The sequence below is a fragment of the Hipposideros armiger genome, unplaced genomic scaffold (assembly GCF_001890085.2).
Source record: "Hipposideros armiger isolate ML-2016 unplaced genomic scaffold, ASM189008v1 scaffold_10, whole genome shotgun sequence".
Lineage (NCBI taxonomy): Eukaryota > Metazoa > Chordata > Mammalia > Chiroptera > Hipposideridae > Hipposideros > Hipposideros armiger.
Genome location: NW_017731360.1, coordinates 6,858,586 through 6,878,700, shown reverse-complemented (window position 1 = coordinate 6,878,700; position 20,115 = coordinate 6,858,586). Strand labels below are relative to the sequence as shown.

The 20,115-nt window shown below is 52.0% G+C and overlaps 1 protein-coding gene across 10 annotated transcripts in view; it reads right to left on the bottom strand.

Annotated features, from left to right (window-relative positions):
• Positions 1 to 6,798: 6,798 nt before the first annotated feature.
• The window catches only part of COL16A1 (collagen type XVI alpha 1 chain), a 50,938-nt gene continuing 37,621 nt past the window's right edge, over positions 6,799 to 20,115 (bottom strand). For all 10 annotated transcript variants that reach the window (XM_019656857.1, XM_019656851.1, XM_019656871.1 and 7 more), the window contains 16 exons: positions 19,877 to 19,939; positions 17,450 to 17,521; positions 17,199 to 17,252; positions 16,321 to 16,365; positions 16,091 to 16,135; positions 15,733 to 15,786; positions 15,226 to 15,279; positions 13,114 to 13,164; positions 12,661 to 12,750; positions 11,148 to 11,183; positions 10,511 to 10,555; positions 9,417 to 9,605; positions 9,021 to 9,087; positions 8,096 to 8,272; positions 7,849 to 7,926; positions 6,799 to 7,141 (listed from right to left, as the gene is read on the bottom strand). In XM_019656857.1, the coding sequence (XP_019512402.1) occupies positions 6,939 to 7,141; positions 7,849 to 7,926; positions 8,096 to 8,272; positions 9,021 to 9,087; positions 9,417 to 9,605; positions 10,511 to 10,555; positions 11,148 to 11,183; positions 12,661 to 12,750; positions 13,114 to 13,164; positions 15,226 to 15,279; positions 15,733 to 15,786; positions 16,091 to 16,135; positions 16,321 to 16,365; positions 17,199 to 17,252; positions 17,450 to 17,521; positions 19,877 to 19,939 (1,323 nt within the window). In that variant the 3' untranslated portion in view covers positions 6,799 to 6,938. The remainder of the gene's footprint in view (positions 7,142 to 7,848; positions 7,927 to 8,095; positions 8,273 to 9,020; positions 9,088 to 9,416; positions 9,606 to 10,510; positions 10,556 to 11,147; positions 11,184 to 12,660; positions 12,751 to 13,113; positions 13,165 to 15,225; positions 15,280 to 15,732; positions 15,787 to 16,090; positions 16,136 to 16,320; positions 16,366 to 17,198; positions 17,253 to 17,449; positions 17,522 to 19,876; positions 19,940 to 20,115) is intronic.

Below are 20,115 nucleotides of genomic sequence, written 5' to 3'. Positions count from 1 at the left end.
TTCGCTCTACTGGTGCTGCTGTTCCTCCCTTTCCTGTGGTAGAGTAGGCACCAGAGCTGGTTAGGCCCGGGTATTCAGTAAGAAGCTTGGGTGGGGTGTTGCAGCCGTGGCCATGTTTTAACCTGGCAAATGGGACGGCATGATAGTGGCGTAGTTGCTGTCATTACTGCGAGTTTCCCGCGGGGGAGGGCCCAGGCGGTTACCATGAAAACGGGAAACCGAGCCCTTCTGGAAAAGATAAAAGCAGTGGCTGAAAGTACTTCGCTCTAATGTCAAGACACCACCTGCCAGTTAGGAGCTTTGGAGTGGGGTCTCCGTGGTCTTTGGAGAAGAAAGTCCTGAGCTATCAGAGTGCGAGAGGAAAATTAGATCACCTATAGGGCCTCTTTCATAAATGGAGAAACTGAGGCCCGGAGAGGCAGTGACTTGCCTTAGTCATGATGAATTAGGGGCAGAGTGTGGCCTAGAACTGGGGTCAATGAGTGTCCAGTTCTCAGCAGGGAAGCCTTACTATGCCCCAAAGTAGGTCAAATCCTGCTTACTAAGTGACTTTTCAGTAGTGTACTTACTTGCCATGGGATGGTTCATACTCTATACTTGTTTGCATGCTTATTTGAATAATTTGTTAAGTTCTTCCGTGTGGGCACAGATTGTGTCTGGTTTTGCTCGTTATATCCTCTGTACCTAGTACTACCTGACACTGTATTTTTTAAAAATAAACAAATGAGTAGTGTTGTCAGATGTTACCCATTCCAGCCTGTCTGTCTAGCCATCTAGCCAGGCACTTTCCAAAATCACGGCTGATCATGCTATTTGCCCACTGGACAGCCTACAATGGCTCCTCTTCATCTACACCCACAAAATAAGACCCAGCGTCTTCATTCTGACACTCCAGGCCCTTCACAATTTCTCCCAAACTCACTTTTCCAATTTTTACAACCACATTTTACAACAATGTTTACAACTCCTGTCTGTCTTCCACTCTGTAATCCTATGTTCAGTTCCACCGTTCAGCACTCTTGCTCTGGAGTGAGGATCTTGATTCTACCACTTTCTAACTGTATGTCCTTGGGCAAGTTATTTAAACTCTCTGGCTCTCAGTTTCCTCAGCTGTCAGAAACAAATGTGTAGAGATTTGAAAAACGAGCTTATTGTGTCTGCTTATTCCCAGATTTATGCTCAAAACACTCCTTTCACTGGATCAGCAGCCCTCCCATCTCCAGTCCTTCAAAGCTCAGTTCCAATCCAATTGTCCACCTAATTCTCCCACATTCCCCCCAGCTCCAGAGTTAGCCACCCTCTTGCCTGTGTCCGTTTGCACTTGGACTGTCATTGTGCGGTATTCCAGCCCGCCTTGTAGTAAGAGTTCTCTTTGATATTTTTCCTCAAACCCATTCCTCTCCATCTCAGAAAGTCCACCCAGTCTCTCAGGCCAAAAAAATCCTAGGAGCATCCTTGTGTGGCCTCCCTTTCTCCACGCACTCTCCCACCTCCATTTGCTTGAGTTCAAAAATAGACCCACATCGGGCTGGCCGAGTGGTGCGATGGTTAAGAGCTGGCTTGGGACGCCAGAGGGCCCCGGTTCGGATCCCACATATGAGGGCCAGTGACACTGCCCTCCACAGCCAAGATGCTGAACAACAGCTCAACCTGGAGCTGGGCTGCTGTGAGTTGCTGGCGACGGCATAGGCTGCAGCCCCTGTGGCAGTGGGTTGCCATGGGCTACCGTATGTAGCCAGCAGCCAGCATGAGCGGCCAGCAGCCGCAGTGAGCGGCCGTCCAGAAGCCGGCGACTGATCTGCCTCGCCCGGGAAGAGCACAATGATGGTGCCTACTTGGGCCAGTGAAGCAATGTCCTCCACAACTAGACTGAAGAACAAAAGGACAGCAACTTGTCTGTTCCCCTTCCCCCAATTCCCCAGCACTGTTCCCATCCACCCAATTCCCCCATAAAAATCTTAAAAAAAAAAATAGACCCACATCTGCTCTTTTCTCCCTGTTTGCACTATCACCCTAGTACATGACACTATCATCTGTGGCCTGGATCATTACAATAGCCTCCCTGCTTTCGCTGTTTCCCCCATGCTCCATTCTTCATAAAGCAGCCAGAGTGATTGTCTTAAATGTAAATCAGATAATATCACTCCTAGATAAAGTCCTCTAGAGGCTTCCCATAACTCTTATGATAAAATTTAAATGCATCCTTATGACCTTCATGGCCCTATATGACCAAGACCCTGCCTGCAGCTCCAGCCTCACTTCCTACCACTGCTGTCCTCAGTTCACGCCAGCCATGCTGACCTGATCTCCACCCCTGGAACATACCAAGCTCACCCCCACCTCCAGACTTTTGGATTAGCTCTTTGCTGTCTGGAATGCTCTTCCCTTGGCTCTTCACTGGCTGGTTCCTCCTTGCCATCCAGGTCTCAATTCAGATGTCTCCTCCTTGGGGGGACATTCCTTGACACCACATCTAAAGTAGCATTGCTTGCCCTCCATTCTTGTTATCTACTATAGCACTATATCTTATTTTTTTCATAATACTTGTCACTACTTGAATTGTCCTCTTTAAAGTTTACCTGTATATTGTAGGGTTGTCTTTTTCTTATTCATCCCTCTATCCCCAATACCTAGACCAGTACCTGGCATGAATTCAGTTAATGTTAGTAGTAGTTGTTGTTGTTGTTATGTATTGAATGCTTACTAGGTGCCAGATGTGCTAAGTACAATGCGTTGTTTCATTTTCCCACAATCCTTTGAGAAGATACTGTTACCTATTTATAATGAGGAGCTGAGGCTGAGAGAGGCTACGTGACTTTCCTACTATCAAAAGGACTTGGAGAGGGGCAGCCGGTTGGCTCCATTGGTTAGAGCACAGTGCTCATAACACCAAGGTTGCTGGCTCTGTCCCCACATGGGCCACTGACTGGTGCCCTCCACAACTAGATTGAAACAACTATTTGACTTGGAGCTGATTAGTCCTGGAAAAACACACTATTCCCCCAAAGATATGGCGAAGTCAGGATTTGAACCCATGTCCACAACCTTTTTAACTACTCAGTTCTTAGTATTCAGTAGATCTTGTCTTCTTTGCTTTTGTAAATCACCCTCCCCAAACAAAAAAATAGGTGGACTCGAATTGGAAAATCTCAGAAAGGGAGAGGTCCTGCAGTCTGGGCTGAAGGTCAAGGATATTCGCTGGCAGCAAGAGTAGTGACACCTGGCCTGCAAACTGGGATAATATGACACATACTCGTTTTATTCCACAATCATATTAACCTATTGAGTTCCCACCACTTGCCAGTTTCTGTCTACGTGCTGAGGATTAAACTCTTATGAGCACTTCATGCCCCAACCCACTCTGCCCATCAAAAGACTCTTAGGAGAATAGTCTGTTGGATGTCTGTACTATTGGGGGCAGAGATCCAACTCATCTCTCAGGTCATCAGAGACCAACTCCAGGGCTGTGCCTCTGAGGAACTGCAGCTGGCCCAGGTGTGTTTATTTTGGAGTGGGCTGGATAAAAGGGAGATGAGGATCTTTCAAAGACTGAAAAACAATTAACTCATTTCCAAAACTTCAACTACCTGAAGCAGACAGAGGTGGGTGGGGAGATTCCTGTTATTGTTTCAGCTTTAGCCAAAGAAGGAAACTTGGATTCCAGCCCTTTTAGAGCACAGAGCACTTCCTCGAGTTCATGGAACCCTGCGGTTGACCCAGTAGAGGTGAGGCAGAGCTTGGTAATGGAAGGCTCATCCACTGGAAAATATCACCTCCCCTAGAGACACATTCCCCACAGGCACCCTGGCGCAGCACCAAGCTCCAGTATTGCTTACTGAGAAGGAAGATCAACACTCACCTAATTATTATGGAATTAATTCTGATTCCAGCTAGAGCCAGTTCAAAATTTAAATTCCAATTGGATGTGGAGCAGAGTGTGATCTGCAGCTTTCCACAGAACCAACAGAAGAATGAGAACAGCAGACACTGCAATTTGGCCACACTCCCCTTCCATTAAGGAATCATATGGTGAGTGCATTGATATGCTCTATTCCAACAAACGATTCAGGACAACAACAAGAAGATGTAGTCTGGTAAGATGTTAACAGACCACATGGGAAGAAGAGCCTAAGTAGATTCTGTTGAATTCTGGTGACAAAAAGGAAGATTTAAATTCCAGAAGGCATGGCATTTTGGGATTGTTCTCTGCAGAATAAATATGCAGCAGCCTTTTCTCCATCTTAATAGAGTAGAGGGTTCCTCAAATTTAAGGACCCTCCAGTCCATTCTTGACACTGTCACCAATGAACTCCCCATCAGGCAAACCTGGCTCGACGCACCCACGAAGAGAACCGTTGCTTCTCCCTGTCTCCCCTGCTCACACCCCGCATTCCAGCCACCCTGCACTGCTTCTCGTCATTCAGCAGGCCGTGCTCAATTGTGTCTGGGCCTTGGCACGTGCTCTTCCCTCTGCCTACATCCATCTCTGTCGAGACAGTTAGGTCCCTCAGCTCTGTGCTCCCCTGGTGCCTGGTACGGCCCCATCATCCCACTTTATTGTAATTGCTTGTTGAACTGGCTGCTCTCCCCATAGACTCTGTGGGGGCAGGAACCATATCTGGCTAGTTTGCCTCTGAATCCCCAGAGCCTAGTACAGTTCCTAGCACAAAGTAGAAAGAGGAAATGGACTCATCAAGTTAGACTTTGCCAATCTGAGTGATCTGTTGCCTTAAAAGCCTGGAATACACTAAGAAATGAAGACAGAAGACTAACAGGGCAGGAATGTGAGAGAGCTGCCTAAAAGAAGCGGAAAGCCTCTGCCCCTCCTTTATTTCCCTTCAGCTTGCCCAGTCCCTGAACTTAGGAGCAAAATTCATGGATTTTTTTTGCTGACCACAGTAATAGAAGAGACTATAAAATTCAGCTTCCCATCTGGTTCTTCATGGTCCAAGAAAATATAGCAATTTCAAACTCCGGGGAGACAAGCACTCAAATCATGAAAGCTTAAACTTAGCCTGTCGTAAACTCCCCTAAGAGTAGTATGAATTTGACTGAGGAACAAAGTGAAGAAAGCATCACTTACTCTGTAAGGATCAATGCCTGGGTGGCCCTCAAAGGGGATGAGTTTGATGTTTCCTCATCGTGATCACCCCCTCTGGCCTTCAAAGCCAACCTGCTCGATTTAACAACTGGTCCTTGCTGCTCTTTCTACTGATGCCAACATGCTCCTTGTCACGAGGCTCATCACCCGTTAGCACTTCACAGAAGATGGGCTGAAAGAGGAAGCTGGCTTTCCAATGGGAGCCCTTTAACATCTGTCCTCATCCCCTGTCCAAAGCTAGCTGTTACTTCAATGCAAAGGTGGTGCGTTTGCTTTTTACTATTTGATGTGACAGCCAGAGTTCACTGAGAATTTCTGGTGAGAGATAAAGTAAGTTTGACTTCTCCTTTATCTATGTATACAAACATCATGTGAGACACTCAGGCGTGCTCAGGAGTCAGCATGGGTTCATTCCCCTGGCCACAGCACGCCTCTGCTCGTGACAGGAACAAAACAGGGCAGAGGTTCTGAAAAGCCACCAGTAGGCTGGTCTCCTGGTATTTGGGGCCCAACTGGGGAGGGGAATTTTCAGAACTGTGCTGGAAATACCAGCTCTGGAGAGATTCCACAGATATTTTGAAGGCTTCAGGCAATTTGGATAAGTGTCCAGACCCTGGGTGCATTTCTGAGCCTACTCTGGGATCCCTTTGAAGTTTATCCAACTTGGATAAACCTTCTAGAAAGCTGGGGCCATTTAAAAGATTTTCTTTGGAAGTCCCTCTGGATGGGCCCTATTGCTTTCTCACAGGGCTGTCAGCCCATCAGGACAAGAAATCTGAAAAGTAGAGAAAGAAGGAGCTTGAAATAGAATGTTTCTATAATCAGTTTGCTTCCCTTTTTTTTCTTTCTAGCCTTTTTACATACGGAGGAGACAGGAGACATATCGTCAGGCTCCCTGGAGACTTTGAGGACCATAAACTTAGATCTGACTGTGGCTTGCCATGACCCCTTTGCACTGATGCAACCTGTTTCTTTTGAAGGCCTCGGCTAAGATGCACGGGAAAAACATTATACCTGTTAGATTAACCAAGAATAGCGAAAGATACCATTTGCAGTCCAGGGGAGCTGGTGACAGGGCCATGCATTAGTACAGGCAGGAGGTTCCATCTCATTTCCTGGAGAAGCATTCCCTGGTTGCCTAGGCCAAGGGCTGGAACCTATCTTTCCTCCTGTTTCAGAGGCTTTCTAATTACAGAATTACTGGAGCAGCAAGAAGAGACTGCATGCTTGGAGGTGCTGGCAGGCAGATCAACACACTTCAGCACTGGGCAGCATTTCCCAAGGTGCAACTTGAATTGACTTTGGGTCACACTCAAGAAATGAAAATGGTGGGGTGGAGTACCAAACACTACTTTCTTTAGGGAAGCAACTGGGGAAGGGCCTTTATGAGCTGGAAGTGGGGCCTTCAAAACTGCTTTTGGCTCACTTGTGGGGAGAGGCTGAGCGATGCCCCTTCTCTGACTCTGACAAGTGCCATGAAGGATAAGATACAAGGTCCAGAGGACCAAAGGATTACTCAGAAGCACCTGAAGAGGTGACGTGAGCTGAGCTGGGGGCACCCTATATAGTAGCATCCCACAACTCCACTGGTTGACCACAGACAATGAGGGACATGCCTTTTTTGACCCTGGGACCAAATGACAAAGGAGGATGACAGGGAGCTCAGCTGCAGCACCAGAGAAACCCCACTGGAAGTGGGGTTGCAGATCATTTTATTTTTTTTATTTATTGATAAAAAAATATTAATAGCAATTAAAAAACAAAACATTCACAACCCATCACAGAGTTTTAGCCATTTGTTTCCAATGGAGTCCTTCATCTAACAGAGACGGTGATTTCAGCCAAAAGGCCCCTTCATGTTTTTCATAGGCGGGTACTGCTGCTCCATTGGCATGGCCCCAAAGCAGTCAGAGGGGTTACAGTGGCCAGCCTTGCCTGGCTGGCCCGTGGGGCCCGGGGGGCCAGGGATGCCCGGAATGCCCTGTTGGCCCATTGGTCCAGTTGCGCCCATCTTGCCATACCCTGGAGGACCTTGAGGACCTAGGGAGGGGAGAGTCAGAAAAGGAAAACCAGGAGATCCGGATCACAAGAAAAGAAGAAATAATGGTCATGGTAAATAATACATTTGATGACTACTCCCCAGGTTACATGTTCTCATGAAGACCTGACCTGATTCTTACATTAATTTAACAAGGACAACAACACTACGCGCTAGTTTTATTGAGAGCGCCCATGTGTCAGGCAACAAGGCTGAGTGCTTTTTATGCATTATTTATTGACTCTTCACAACAATTCTGTGAGAAAGGAACTATTAGCTCATCTTGTAGGTGACACAGGCTCGGAGAGTTTGCACATGTGGTAAGTGGGAAAGCTGGGTCTCAGAGCCAGGTCGTCGGGTTTTCGTCATTCTCTTTCAGGCTATGCAGCCTAGCTTTACGTGGCCTCGTTACAGTCATACAGATACGGAATAGGACTTGAACTCCCACTGCCTGGCCCCACCACCTCTGGCCCACGTCTTCCACTGCGTCACGCTAGCCCAGTTTAGGCCTTGAAGACAGTCACTGGGCCTTCCTTCCTTTCCTCCACACATGCCCTAGTAGAGAGTCTTGCACACAGTCGCATTACTGTTAATGTCGGCTGACAGGCCTGTAGTTATCTGAGGTTCTACACAACTGTGTTATAGAAGGAGCATAAAGAAAGATCTCAGCTGCTTTAGATGCATGGTGCCAAATGTCGGCTTTTCCTACCTGGGGGGCCGGGGAGACCACTTTCTCCTGCGATGCCAACACCGATGTCCCCTTTTTCACCTTTGGTACCGGGCAATCCTGGGACAAAAGAAAGGAAATAAGAAGTCCCATCCCTGAGCAGAAAAATGGTACACCCCGTCAGATTACTTGAAACACACAAACACGCAAATACATTCACAACAGAAACAACACTCGTGTGCCCCCAAAGAGCCACGTGTGCACCTCGGGAGCTGGAGGGCAGAGCTACCTCTCATTCCCGGAAGGCCTTGCCGTCCTTCTCTGCCAATCTGACCAGGGAGCCCGGGCGATCCTGGAGAGCCTGGCCGGCCGGGAGCACCATCCTTCCCTGGGGGGCCTGGTCGTCCCGGAGCTGCCGCCACCTCCATGGGGAACTGAATCCTGGAGGTGTAGTAAGCCATCCTCTCTGTAAGAAAGGAAAGGGACAGGTCACAGGGTATCCCGGGGACTCAGAGTGACTCCAGATGCTGCAGACAGGCCGCCAACATTGAGTCTGAAGCTGCCTTTCTTCACAGGATGTCAGAGCAAGGAACATGGGGACTGATCTACGTGGTCTCCCATGCCCTGGCCCCCACATTGGTTTCCACGGTTATCCTTCTAAAGTACAGATCTGGTTCCAGTGTCTCTTTTCTCCAACACCCTTCATTAGAGTTCACCACTGGCATCAGATTAAAGTCCAGACTCCTTTTTTGGCATTCAAGGTCTGCTCCCCAATCACAATGTCCAGCTCCTTGAGGACAGGGTCCATTTTTTCCCCAGTCCCTAGCATATCTATGGTGGATGAGCAAATGAACAGGAAAAATGCTGAACGTGAAACCACACCAGCCATTTGACAGTTGCCGCTCGCCCCTCTATTTAGAGCTCACTTCATGCAGACTTGTTTGATGTCAGTTTTCTTGTCTGTCTCCTTTGCTCCAGTGGGGTTTGGGGAGGGCAGGAGGGAATCGTTTTATCTCTGAACAGAGCAGGTGACAAGGAAGGTCTGAAGTCTAATTGAACATATACCGGTAAGCGGGGAGTTGCGGGGGTGGGGGAGCGGTGAGCGAGGGGTAGGATATTGAGCTTTAAGGGAAAGGAGGCCAGGGCAGGGCAGAGTAGAGAAGCAGCTGGGCAGGGCAAGGAGCACCCACTGCCACCCAGCGGCTGCCAATTACCATCAAACATTTTAATGATCTCTTGTCTGATGAATCTCTTGATTTCATCATAATTCACCATGTCTCCCTGAGGAAAGAGAAGAAAATCTGCCTCAATTATACTTCTAAGCCTGGTGCCCTCCTCCTAGGAATAGATTTTATGGAAATAAAGAATGAGAAGGGAAGCAAAGGTCCTGGGAGCCGCCCACAGATACTTAATCCTAGCCCCCTTGAAAGGTACAAAACATTTGTGCATAAGTGCGTTTTTCTGGAGAGGGTCCCCCCCACACACACAGTTAAGAGCTCTTTCCTGGGAGCCCGGCCCTTTCCTGCAGAATGTCAGCAGGAGCTTCTAAGATGGTCTGTGCTCCACCTTGCATGCCTAGAGAGTATACGTGGTTGCCAGCCTCCCCTTACCATGGAGCCAGGCACCCCAGGCAATCCAGGGCTCCCCTCAGGCCCTGGAGATCCAGGGTGGCCTCTCTCTCCTGCAGGACCCGGTGGCCCAACAGGCCCCATGGAGCCACTCTTGCCAGGCCCACCAGGCATGCCAGCTCTTCCCTTTTCTCCTGCCTGGCCCTTCTGTCCTGAAGGTCCTGGATCACCCTACAAGGACAAGAAGTCACAATCCAGCATTGCCAAGTACTATGAAGCCTACTTCATGATATCTCAGCATCTGCCCCTCTCTCCATCTCCCAACCAGGACCTCAGCACCTCCCCCTGGGCTGTGACCACAGCATCCTGACTGGTTGCCCCACTTCACTGCCCCCAGGACAGTCCTTCTAGAAGACAGTTCTCATGGTGCTACTCCCTGCTTAGAAATTCTGACAGCTCCCAGCTGCCCTCTGAATAAAGGCCTAATTCTTGGGCCAGCCATTCAAGACCATTCATGATGTGGTCCTGATCACATCTTCTCCCTGCCCTTACACCTCCCTCCAGACCTCCCTGGTTACAGTTCTCTGATTTGGCCGTGTTGTCTTAGTCCTGCTGCCTGAATGCCCTTCCCGTCCTCTGCACCCAGTGTGCTCCTCCTGTTCTTCTGCGCAGCCTCCCTCATTCCCAAGCTGAGTTGGGTGCTCCCTCCTTCTGATCCCACAGTGCTGTGTCTAATCTTCTGTACAACCTGCCATACTCTAGTGTAAGTGTGACTGGACAAAGTGACCACCTAGTGTTCAGGCACCTCTGCTTACCTAAGACAAGGACAGAGGGCCCAGAATGGAAGCAAGATCAAGCAGATGCTTGCAGAGTGAATGAATGAATGAATGAATCAATCAATAAATCAGTGAGTGAATGGACTTGAGATTTCCACTCTCCCCACCGTAGCTAAGAACCCTGGAACAGCCCTACGTGAGAAGTTTTCAGAGACAAGGTTGTTCCAAGTTCTGTGCCCTTTTTTTTTTCCTGTCCACTGACCTTCCTGAGTCTCCCCTCCCTGGCTAAAGTCATTGAATGGAGCTGGGCTTAATCAACTTGTGAGCTTTTCCTCTCAAACCCAGCCAGTGCCCACTCACCTTTGGACCAGGGGGTCCATAGAGCCCCTGCTTTCCAGGGGGTCCCTAGAGGAAAGCAAAAGTCAGGGATCAAGTCTCTGCAGCATCTCCAAGCCACCCAGGGGAGGCAGGTGCCATGAAACGACCACCTCCCATAGCCCCAGTCCCCTGGACTGTGTCTGGCTGGGCTCTGTGTGAGAAAAGATGACAGCCTCCCTGCCAACAGAAGGGTTGACAGCTGGCAAGAAGACTGATGGCCCCTAGGGCATGGCCTTGTACAATTACATTAGTTGGGTCCCTTGTTACAGACAAAAGAGGTGAGACGTCAGAATGAAAGACCAGTCTATTGGATGCTGGAGGGCCTGGCGAGAACTGGTGCCCAGGAAAATTTGTTTGGCATTTATTATTATTGTTGTCTCTTTTTGACCAGGTACATGGTTAAAAAAAAATAGTGAAAAACAAGTCCCACTCTCGTCCTCATCCCGTAGCCCCCAGTTCCTTTCCCCAGAGCAACATGGGCACCAGTTTTCTGTATATCCACCCAGAGACAGTCTGTTCATACAGGGAACAGTTACTGAATGAACAAAGGGGTTAGGGCAAAGCAAGGAGCAAGAGGCAGCATCCCCACAGGAAAAGAACAAATCCAGCACAATGGTACCTCTTTGCCAGCTGCACCATCTGCACCAGGCTCACCCTGGGGAGTAAGAGCAATAAAGATGTGATAAGTGCCAACCCAGCTTAATTTCACATGCCTTGCCTTGCCCACTGGGCATGCCTGGGCCCTGTTCTACCAAGGCGTCATGATCCTCTCCCTTCCCCTTGGATGTTCTGGGCACAGGTGTGGAAACTTAGACCCCACCCCACACTCTGGCCCAGTCCCCAAGCTCCAGGCTGCCCTCCTACTAAGGAATGCTTACTGTGCCTCCCAGCTCTTTGCTTGAGATTTAGGCATCTCACACACTCTCTGGCTCTGAGTATAAGCTAAATGTTTGCTGAATGAAGGTGTGAACCAGAGATCTGGTCAGGGGAGCCTGGGCCTGCAGCCTCCCCAGGACAGGAGGGGCTGCCTCCTGGGCCCCACCCGCCTGCTTCTGGTAGAGGCTGGGGAAGAGGAAACTGTGATTGCAAGACAACCTGGCAGATTCAACCAGGGATCCTGGAGGCTCCTGACCCTGCACGCAGGGAGTGTAGAGGGCTAGAGGGACCTGCCTGCCCAGGGTCCAAGGCAGGAATCAGAGTGGGGGAGAGGTGAGACTCGGCCCTCTTGGCAGATGGGCTGACCCATCACACCTGCTGAAGTCACCCACCCCTTCCCAGGCCACCAGCCCCAGGGTCATTGATACTGCTCCTCAGAGGAAAGTCTGCTTTGGTGGAAAGCACCCTGACCTGGGGGCTGGGAGACCTGAATTCCTGCCTCAGCTCTACCAGCAAACTTTTCTTCCCTGAGACTGATAATAACTTCCACCTGATGTGGTTCACCTGCCTGGAACCTTTGAAAGACGGAGTATTGCAGAGTGGCTAAGGACAAGAATTCTGGAATCAGGCAGGCTTTTCCACTCACTAGCTGTGGTGATTCTAGACAATCTACTTAACCTTGATGAGTTTTGCTTCCTCATCTGTAAAATCGGGACAATCAGCCCTACTCAGTAGGGTTTCAGTACAGATTAAATGACAAAATGTTAAGCTCTTAGATTACCATCAGCACATCGCCAGTGACTACTATATCATAACTCTTAGTATTAAACACTAGCTGAGACCACACAGTAGTTTCTGAGTTGCTGAGCAAGCTTCAATCACAGCACTGTGTTTCCAGCTCCTGACATTTGTGAATTGTCTGTGGTTACCAACAAGCTCTCCTGGGGTGGGGGCGGGGTGGGATCAGGGGCCACGTCTCCCCTGCCTGACACCTAGTGGAGGGCTGTGCACAAGTGGTGCTGGTACGTGGTCAGAGGCCGTGGCCTGGTGCGCAGTTGGCACAACACTGGCTTGCAAAGCGTGTCCCTTCTTCCAAATGTAATGTGATCCTCAGGCACAAATTCCACACTGCCACCTTCCATGTTAACAGCCTCTCCCTTTCCCTGTAGACTCCAGATGTGCAGGGTGGTACTCAACTGACAAAGTCAACTGGCCCTTTCCCTCCTGGGGCTGTGCTTTAAGAGGTGGGGTCTTACCGGGGGGCCAGGGTGACCAGGTGGGCCGGGCTGGCCTGGAAGGCCTGAAAGGCCCCTTTCTCCAGTGGCTCCCCGGTCTCCTTTCAGGCCCTAGAGAAAAGGAAGGGGGATGGTGAGAGGGGAGGGCAGAGAGAAAAGTGAACTCCACCTAGGCAGGGGCAGACGTTGTGTGCCAGGGACCATGCCCCAACACCACCACCCACCCCACCCTGGCCTCACAGGGGGAGCCGGCGCTGCCTGAACTTAGGCAGGGCCCTGGAATGGCCTCCAGCCCTCTCTGTAGGCTTTCACCACATGCTGGTTGGGCAGATCTCTGGAGGGAGGAGAAGCTGACCAGGGACAGAGAGGGATGGGGACAAACTATTCTCCGTCCCCCAGCTCCCTCTGAAGAGAGCACATGGCAGAGCAGGGCCAAACTCATGGGAGGGAAGGTGAGGGGAGCTTGTCACTCACCATTGCAGAGATCCCAGCTGGGCCTGGCTGACCTGGAGGCCCCGGTGGCCCCTAAAGAGAGACAAAGTCAGCAGGATGGAAAGAGGCTCCAATAATAAGGCCCCTGGGAGGCAGCGAGAAACCAACAGCAGGAACAAGCCCTAACCTTCATCCCCAAACCACCTTTCCTTCTGGTCTTGCACTTGAGCTTTTACCAGAAGACGTGTGCCAGGGCTGAGGCCTGAGGGTCCGTGAGCTCACAGGACCCTCATGCCTGCCACGTGCTTAGTGGTATGCACACCTGAGGCTGTGCTGAGGGGATGATCTGGGGGCCAGAACCAAGTGCAGAGGGCAACAGCCTAAGGGAGGTACTACCTATGTGGGCCTGAGCTACCTTCTGAGCTACCCCTTCCTTCCTTTCTGTGGGAAGAGCAGAGGGCAGGAGCTGGGGGGCAGGGGTCTATGCAGCAGTGGGTGAGGGGACGGGGCTCAGCACAACCCCAGGCTTCCCTGGTTTCCTGCTGCTCCCCTACCGTGGGAGGGCAATGAGACTCGAAACACTCAGGGGTGCTCCTGCCCTATCTGGGCTGGGCCTTGTCTGCATGTTCTCCCCCATCTCTCCACATTCTCATCAAGGGACAGCTCCAATGTCACCTCCCTGGACAGAGTTACACAGGGCTCCCCAGGGCTTCCAGGGCACACAGGTCTCTCTCAGGGCACTTCCCTCCACACTCCCAGATGGAAAGTTCCAGAGGTAAGGTCTCTGTTCTACTCATCTCAACTCTCCTGAGACAGGAACGTCCAGCACGGGGACTGGCACACAGCAGGGGGCTGGCTGAACGGACAGAGGTGAGAAGAGGAACCCTGCACCTCTCTGGTCCCCAGCCCCCAAAGAGTCTCCAATGGGGACACAATTCAGAGTATGTGACTCTTTCATCTGTAACATGACGGGGGACTGAGCTAGACCTGGGTTCCCCAATCAGTGGCCTCTGGACCCCTTGAGATCATAGAAATAGTGATGAGGACCTGAGAGCTTTTTGGTCATGAACTATTTTTAATATTTCCAAAAGCCTCCTTCCGGAAACTATACAGCCAGCCGCAACAGGGCTGCAATAAAACACCAGTGTGTTTGCTTTTCTCTGGAAACCCACCAGCTTGGCACCATCACACTGATCAAAGGCACTCATTGGCAGTCATTATGTTACCAATGAGTAAAGTAGACAGGAAATCCGTTACTGCTTAATATCCTCTCCAAGTTGCCCTATCTCAATAAATACACCACCCACTTACCCAACTGCCCAAGCCAAAAGCAGGAGTCACCCTTTACTCCTCTCTTTCTACTGCTGCCTGCTGCAGGTCATTAGCAAGTCCTCCACTTCCAAACACATGCTCGATCTGTCATCCAGGGTTCCAACACCACCTTCTATCCACAGCTGAAAAGCCTCCCACTTATATCTCTGCTTCCATCTTCACTCAGCCCACCCCCCACGCCTGCAAGGTCCTCCACCATCTGCATCACGTCCTCTCTAAGCTCAGCTTTGCTGCCCCCACTCACACTCTTCTTGAATTCCTCCACTCCAGCCATGCTGACCTTGGGGCTCCCCAAACAGACCCGCCCCTCCCTGCCTCAGGCTATTTGCATCACCAGCCCCCTCCCTCCCATGCTCTACCCTCAGACTGCTGGACAACTGGCTCCTTGTCAAAGTTTCCTCTAAAGTCGCCTCCCAATCCCTCCCTGTGACTTCACATCACTGCCCGCCGCTTCCGCACTCGTTTGTTTGTTTATTGTGCTTGCATGGAAGCCCAGGGTCAGAGGACCTTGTCTATCTTGCTTACTACCTAGTCCAACGCTTGGAACAGTGCCTGGCATGGAGCAGGTGTGCAATAATTATTTGTTGAATAACAAATGATCTTTGTTTGATCAGTAAATTCGAATGTACTGAGAAAATAAGAAAATGGCAGAAAGCCTGGAAACCACTGGGTTGGGTGATCCCAAAGCCCCTTCCAGTTCCTACGTGGCAGGGGCTGCTCCTGCGGTCAGTTCTTTCAGGTCATCACCAGCTTGCCCACTGCCACCCAGTCCCAACAGAATCCTAACTCTCACCGAGGCAGAGATAAAAACAGTTAACTCACAAGGTGGCCAGGGGGGCCGGGCCTTCCCTGGGGTCCCATGGCACCAGGCTCACCCTGCAGGAGACAGAAAAAGGAAGAAACGACATACAGACTTACGTGGGGCTGTTAGGTAGGGGGGCGCTGAGCAGAGCAGGTGGAATGCCAATAGTCCAAGAAGCCGAGCTGAGCCCTGGCCTCCAGGTCTAAGCCTTCCAGGGCCCAAGGCACCAGCCCTGCCCATGAGTATGGTTGCAGAGAGAAGGCAGAGGCCCAAGCCTGAGAAGACCAGGCCCTGCCTTTTTAGGCTAGTGACCCAACAGCCTATAGACAGGGGAGCCAGTTACAACCCTTAAGAGGAGAGAGAAGGCCAAGATGTGCAGTGTTGGCCAAAACCTCCCCCAGAGAGTGAAGGAGAGAAGGCAGCCACCTTGCCAGTGAGCGAGGGGAAGTGGCTGCATCCCTGACTCGGCAGAGCCCAGAAGCTGTCTAAAGGCAGCACGCATAGATCCCCCCCACCCCAGCCCTTACCTCTGCTCCGGGCCGGCCACTGCTACCTGGGGGACCTGGCTTTCCACAGTCACCCTGGAAGAGAGAGGCAACTGGAGCACACCAGACCTCCACTGACTCCCCCAACCCCAAGTTGACCCCAGAGAGGTCCTGCCACCTGTGCTGGCTCTGGCCAGACACCCTCTGATGCGCTCATGCTGATAGATGGGCAAAGCCCTGACCCAGTCTGTTAGGCACCAGTGGCTTCAGGAGGCTTGGATGCTGGGATGGCATTTCGGCTAAGGGTCAGATGGCATGTCCACTCAAGCCACATCTGCCTGGGGTCAGGCTTTGAGGAGAGCTGAGAAAACCTGCTTGGCAGAGGTCACCAGGCCCTTACCTTTGGTCCTGGGAGGCCAGGGTGTCCTGTTTTCCCCTTGAAGCCCTGGAAATAAAACGGAGCTGCCACATCCCTTGCCTGAACCAGAGGCCTCTTCCCACGCCTCCTTCCTCAGGTTAAACAAATCAGATCAATCCACAGACAATCTGCGCTGCCCACCCACTAAGACAGCTGCACCTGCTCAGCTTTGGCACCTCCAGTTTCCAGCTCTTTTCTGCAGCTCAACTTACCGGGGGTCCCATGAGTCCAGGCGGGCCAGAGGGACCGGGGTCCCCCTAGGAGAAGAGAACAGGAGCATTGAGACAGGAGCTTTATCCAGCTTGTACCCAACTCATTCACCGCTGTTTTCTCCCTTCTCCAGCCCCTCCCCCAGCTGTCTTGGGATGGAGGAATGTCATGCTGGGTCGGGGGAAGACTCCAAGCTGGGCTCAGCCTTTGACTGGCTATGGCCCCTGTGTGAATCTCAGTCCCTCTCTCAAACTCAGTTTTCCTTCTTTTGGGTACAAAAAGGGGTTGACCCGGAAGCTCTGCCCATTGCCATGGCTCCGTCCTTTTCAGATTACCCAGCAAAGTCAGACCCAAGGAGCCAGGCCTACTTGAGTCCTTCTATGTCTGCAGCCTGGTTCTTTCTGACGCCAGCCTAGTTGGGTCACTCAGGTTAATCTGTCCACTCACGAGCTAGGAACCTCTAACCCCAGCCAACGGGAGCTGTAAACACAGCCGGGGGCTGGGTTCCTTATGCCATTTGGCAGTTCAGGCCCACCCTGCCTGCCTAGGCCCCAGCTGGACATCGAGCACAAGTGGGGCCCCGAGGGATGCTCATTTCTTCAGTTGCCTGAATTTCTGGGTAGAAATTTACTCACTTCACTGCCCTGCCTTTGGTGAGGCCTAGTTCATCCAAGCTGGTTAACGCTACCAGGGGAACTAAGAAACCAAGGGGCTCTGGTACCATCAGGCATGTGGGGTGTGGTCAGAGGCAGACAGGCATGGGCACATCCTGGGCACCCCCTGACAGAGGTGGGGGGCCACTTCAGTTCCCTTTATCAGGTTCCCTTGACTTTGGTTCTTGGAGAAGGAAGGGGTTGCCCTCTGTGACCCATCATCTCACCCTTAGGCCAGGTTTGCCGTCCTTCCCGTCCAGACCATCCAGGCCGGCGGGGCCCTGGAAATAGGAAAAAGGCATTTCTGCACACCCATGCTGGAATCCTCGGAGTAGGGAGGCCTGACTTGGCCCCTCCACCCTCTCCACCCTTCACCCAACTCCCAGCCCTACCAAACACACATGTGTGTGCACACACACACACACGCACACATGTACACACACACCACACTTGTCAGCCTAAGCGGTCACACACTCACCTGAATCCCAGGAGGCCCTGGTGAGCCAGGGGGACCAGGCATGCCTGGTAAGCCTCGAATCCCTTCGCTGCCCTGGAAATGAGCCCAACAAAGTCAGTAGGACCTCACCCCAGGTTGGAGACAAGACCCTGGGCCATGGGTTCGGTGACTACTGGAAGTCAGGATGGCTTGGCTTCTAACCCGTTTTGTTCTGGACTAACTGGACATATTTGACACACCACTCCCTCAAGAGGATCTGTCTTCATCTGCAAAGTATCCCCCTTTCCTCACTGTTCCATGAGGAAGGGATGAAACTATTCAGTCCAGAATCTTCTTCAGGGTTGACCAGGGGCTGGCATCATGGGTGCTTGGTAGCATGTGGTAACTGAAGGCACTCAACTCACATCGGTTCCAACAAGGTGCCAAGCACTATATAGCCTCTGATTTCCCCAGATGAAAAAAGGGTGGCCTCTATCCTCAAGGAGCTCGCAGTCCAGAGAGGGCTGCAGACTCCACAATCAGGGACAATGCAACAGTCCATGTGCTCTGTGTGAATCAGGGGCTATAGGAGTACAGAAGAGGGAGTGACACTCTGGCTGAGGTCAGGGAAAGTGTCACAGCAGTGTCAGCAGATGCTAGACTGCAGGATGTCTGAGGTTTGGGCAGGTGGAGGAGTAAAGGGTCTGCCACACAGCACTTCCGAGAAGGATAAAGATTTGGAAGTGGTCACATGCCTGGCCTAGCCAGGTGTCTGAGGAATCCGTGTGATGGGTGGGATGGGAGAGGGGACCGGAGGAGTTAAGAGCCTGGTTGAGGGTGGGCCCTGAAGGTCATGTTCAACTTTATCCAACAGGCCATTGACTTTCAAATTGTATTTCTCAGAACCCTGGGGGTTACTGGAGGGCCTCAGAGCTGAGGACATGAAGTGAGGGCACAGAGGGTGGGACTCCAGGACCCCTTACCCTTGCCTTCGCCAGAGCAGCTCCACCTGTATCTGTTTTATAGATTGAGGGTTCACTACTACAGCCACTAGGGAGCCATGGAAGGTTCAAAGTAGAGGAGCGACGAGAACAGACGTGTAAATGATAACGTTTACTGGAGGAGGGAAGGGGAGGCAGGCAGCCCAATGGGAAGGGCTGCTGTATTCTCCAGCGGGGAGAAGGGGGCTGCCCTGGAGCAGTAGCTATGGGGTTGGCCAAGAGTAAGGGATCCAACTAGAAACCCCACAGAGGGGGGAAAGGGGCTCTGAGTGGTATTGCAATGCCACCAGCCACCAGGAGGGGTCAGCACAGCCCAAGGAAAGGTCAGCCCCCACAGGGAGTTGAGAAAGAACCACTGGCCAGAGGTTTGGGGTTCTCTGCAATGACCAGCCTAAGGAGAGCAGGCAGCCCTGGGGTATAGAGCCAGCACAGAGGGCTCCGGCAGGGGCTGCCACTCAGGTCCCTCACAGAGAAAGGAAGGGAGGTGGCCGTCACCGTTGCCTCAACCATGGCTGGTAGGCCCTGGCTCTGGGAAGCAGTGAGGGGTCTGGGGGCTCTCCTGGGCTACAAGGGAAGTCTGGGCTTTGTCTCTGACTTGCTATGTGCCCCTGGGATGCCCCAGCCTCTCTGGGCATCATTTCCTCACCCAAACAGTGAGCAGTTAGACCAAGATGGCTCTTCTATAATAAGCCTCTTCCAGCTCTGAGGGGCTGTGCTGTGCGTGCTTCCAGACGAAAGAGGCTCCCCACGAGGGTGCAGAACTCCTGCCCCCCTCTCTCTCTCTGGGCTATGATCTCACTCCCCCAAGCTCAGTCAACCGTGGGATCGCCTTATACCACCCACCCATTACATCTGGGGAGCCTAGAGGTGGGGCTGAGACAGGGACGTCAGCCCCCAGACCCAGACAGTTTAGCAAGCCAAACCCGGGGGGCAGGGGCAGCCAGACTGCTGCCTCTTCCCACCTTTGTCACAGGTCATAGGCCACGCTTTGCCCTCTCTGGGCCCTTGGGGCAACCCCTTCAGGTTGGTTTCTTCCTGCTATTGTCAGACCCATAAGACAAATGCCCAGAGCTCCTGCTATGGGGCTCCTGGAGCTCCCAGTCTCTGCACGCTTCCTCCTTCCCTCAACTCCCTGCCCTCCCCCTTGAGGAGATGAAGCTGACCTGTCACATCCTAGTCCCCCACCTCTCACTGCACTCCTCTGTCTCCTCCCCACCCACCCTCTCCCAGCAGTTGGGACCTCGACTGCACAGAGCTTGGTGGGTATCCTGGGCCCAGCTGCCATCCCTAGCAGCCTACCAGCATGGCAGTTGCTGGGGCCATCCTGGAGGTCTCCCCCCTTTCCCCACCCTTGATGGAACTGAGGCAGTCCTTGAATTTCCAAAGGCCTGCTGCTGGGGGTGAGCCCGGGGTTCGGGCGCTGTATGGCTCAGATCTGTGACTGTGGCCAGTGTGGAGTTCTGCTCACCTTCTCTGCTTGGGGGCCGGGTGGGCCAGGTGCTCCTGCTTTGCCTGGGAATCCAGGGGGACCCTATATCAACACAGGAGTAGCAGGAATAAAAGTGGGGCTGAAGGGGGAGCCCCTCTTCCTTCTTCCTGCTGCGTGTGCTCACTGTTGTTGGTGCTTTCTAGAAACACCACCCAGGAGCGCGGAGTCTGGCTGGTCTGCTGGGCTGGGGCCCACCCAGGAGGCCCCGCTCTCCAGGT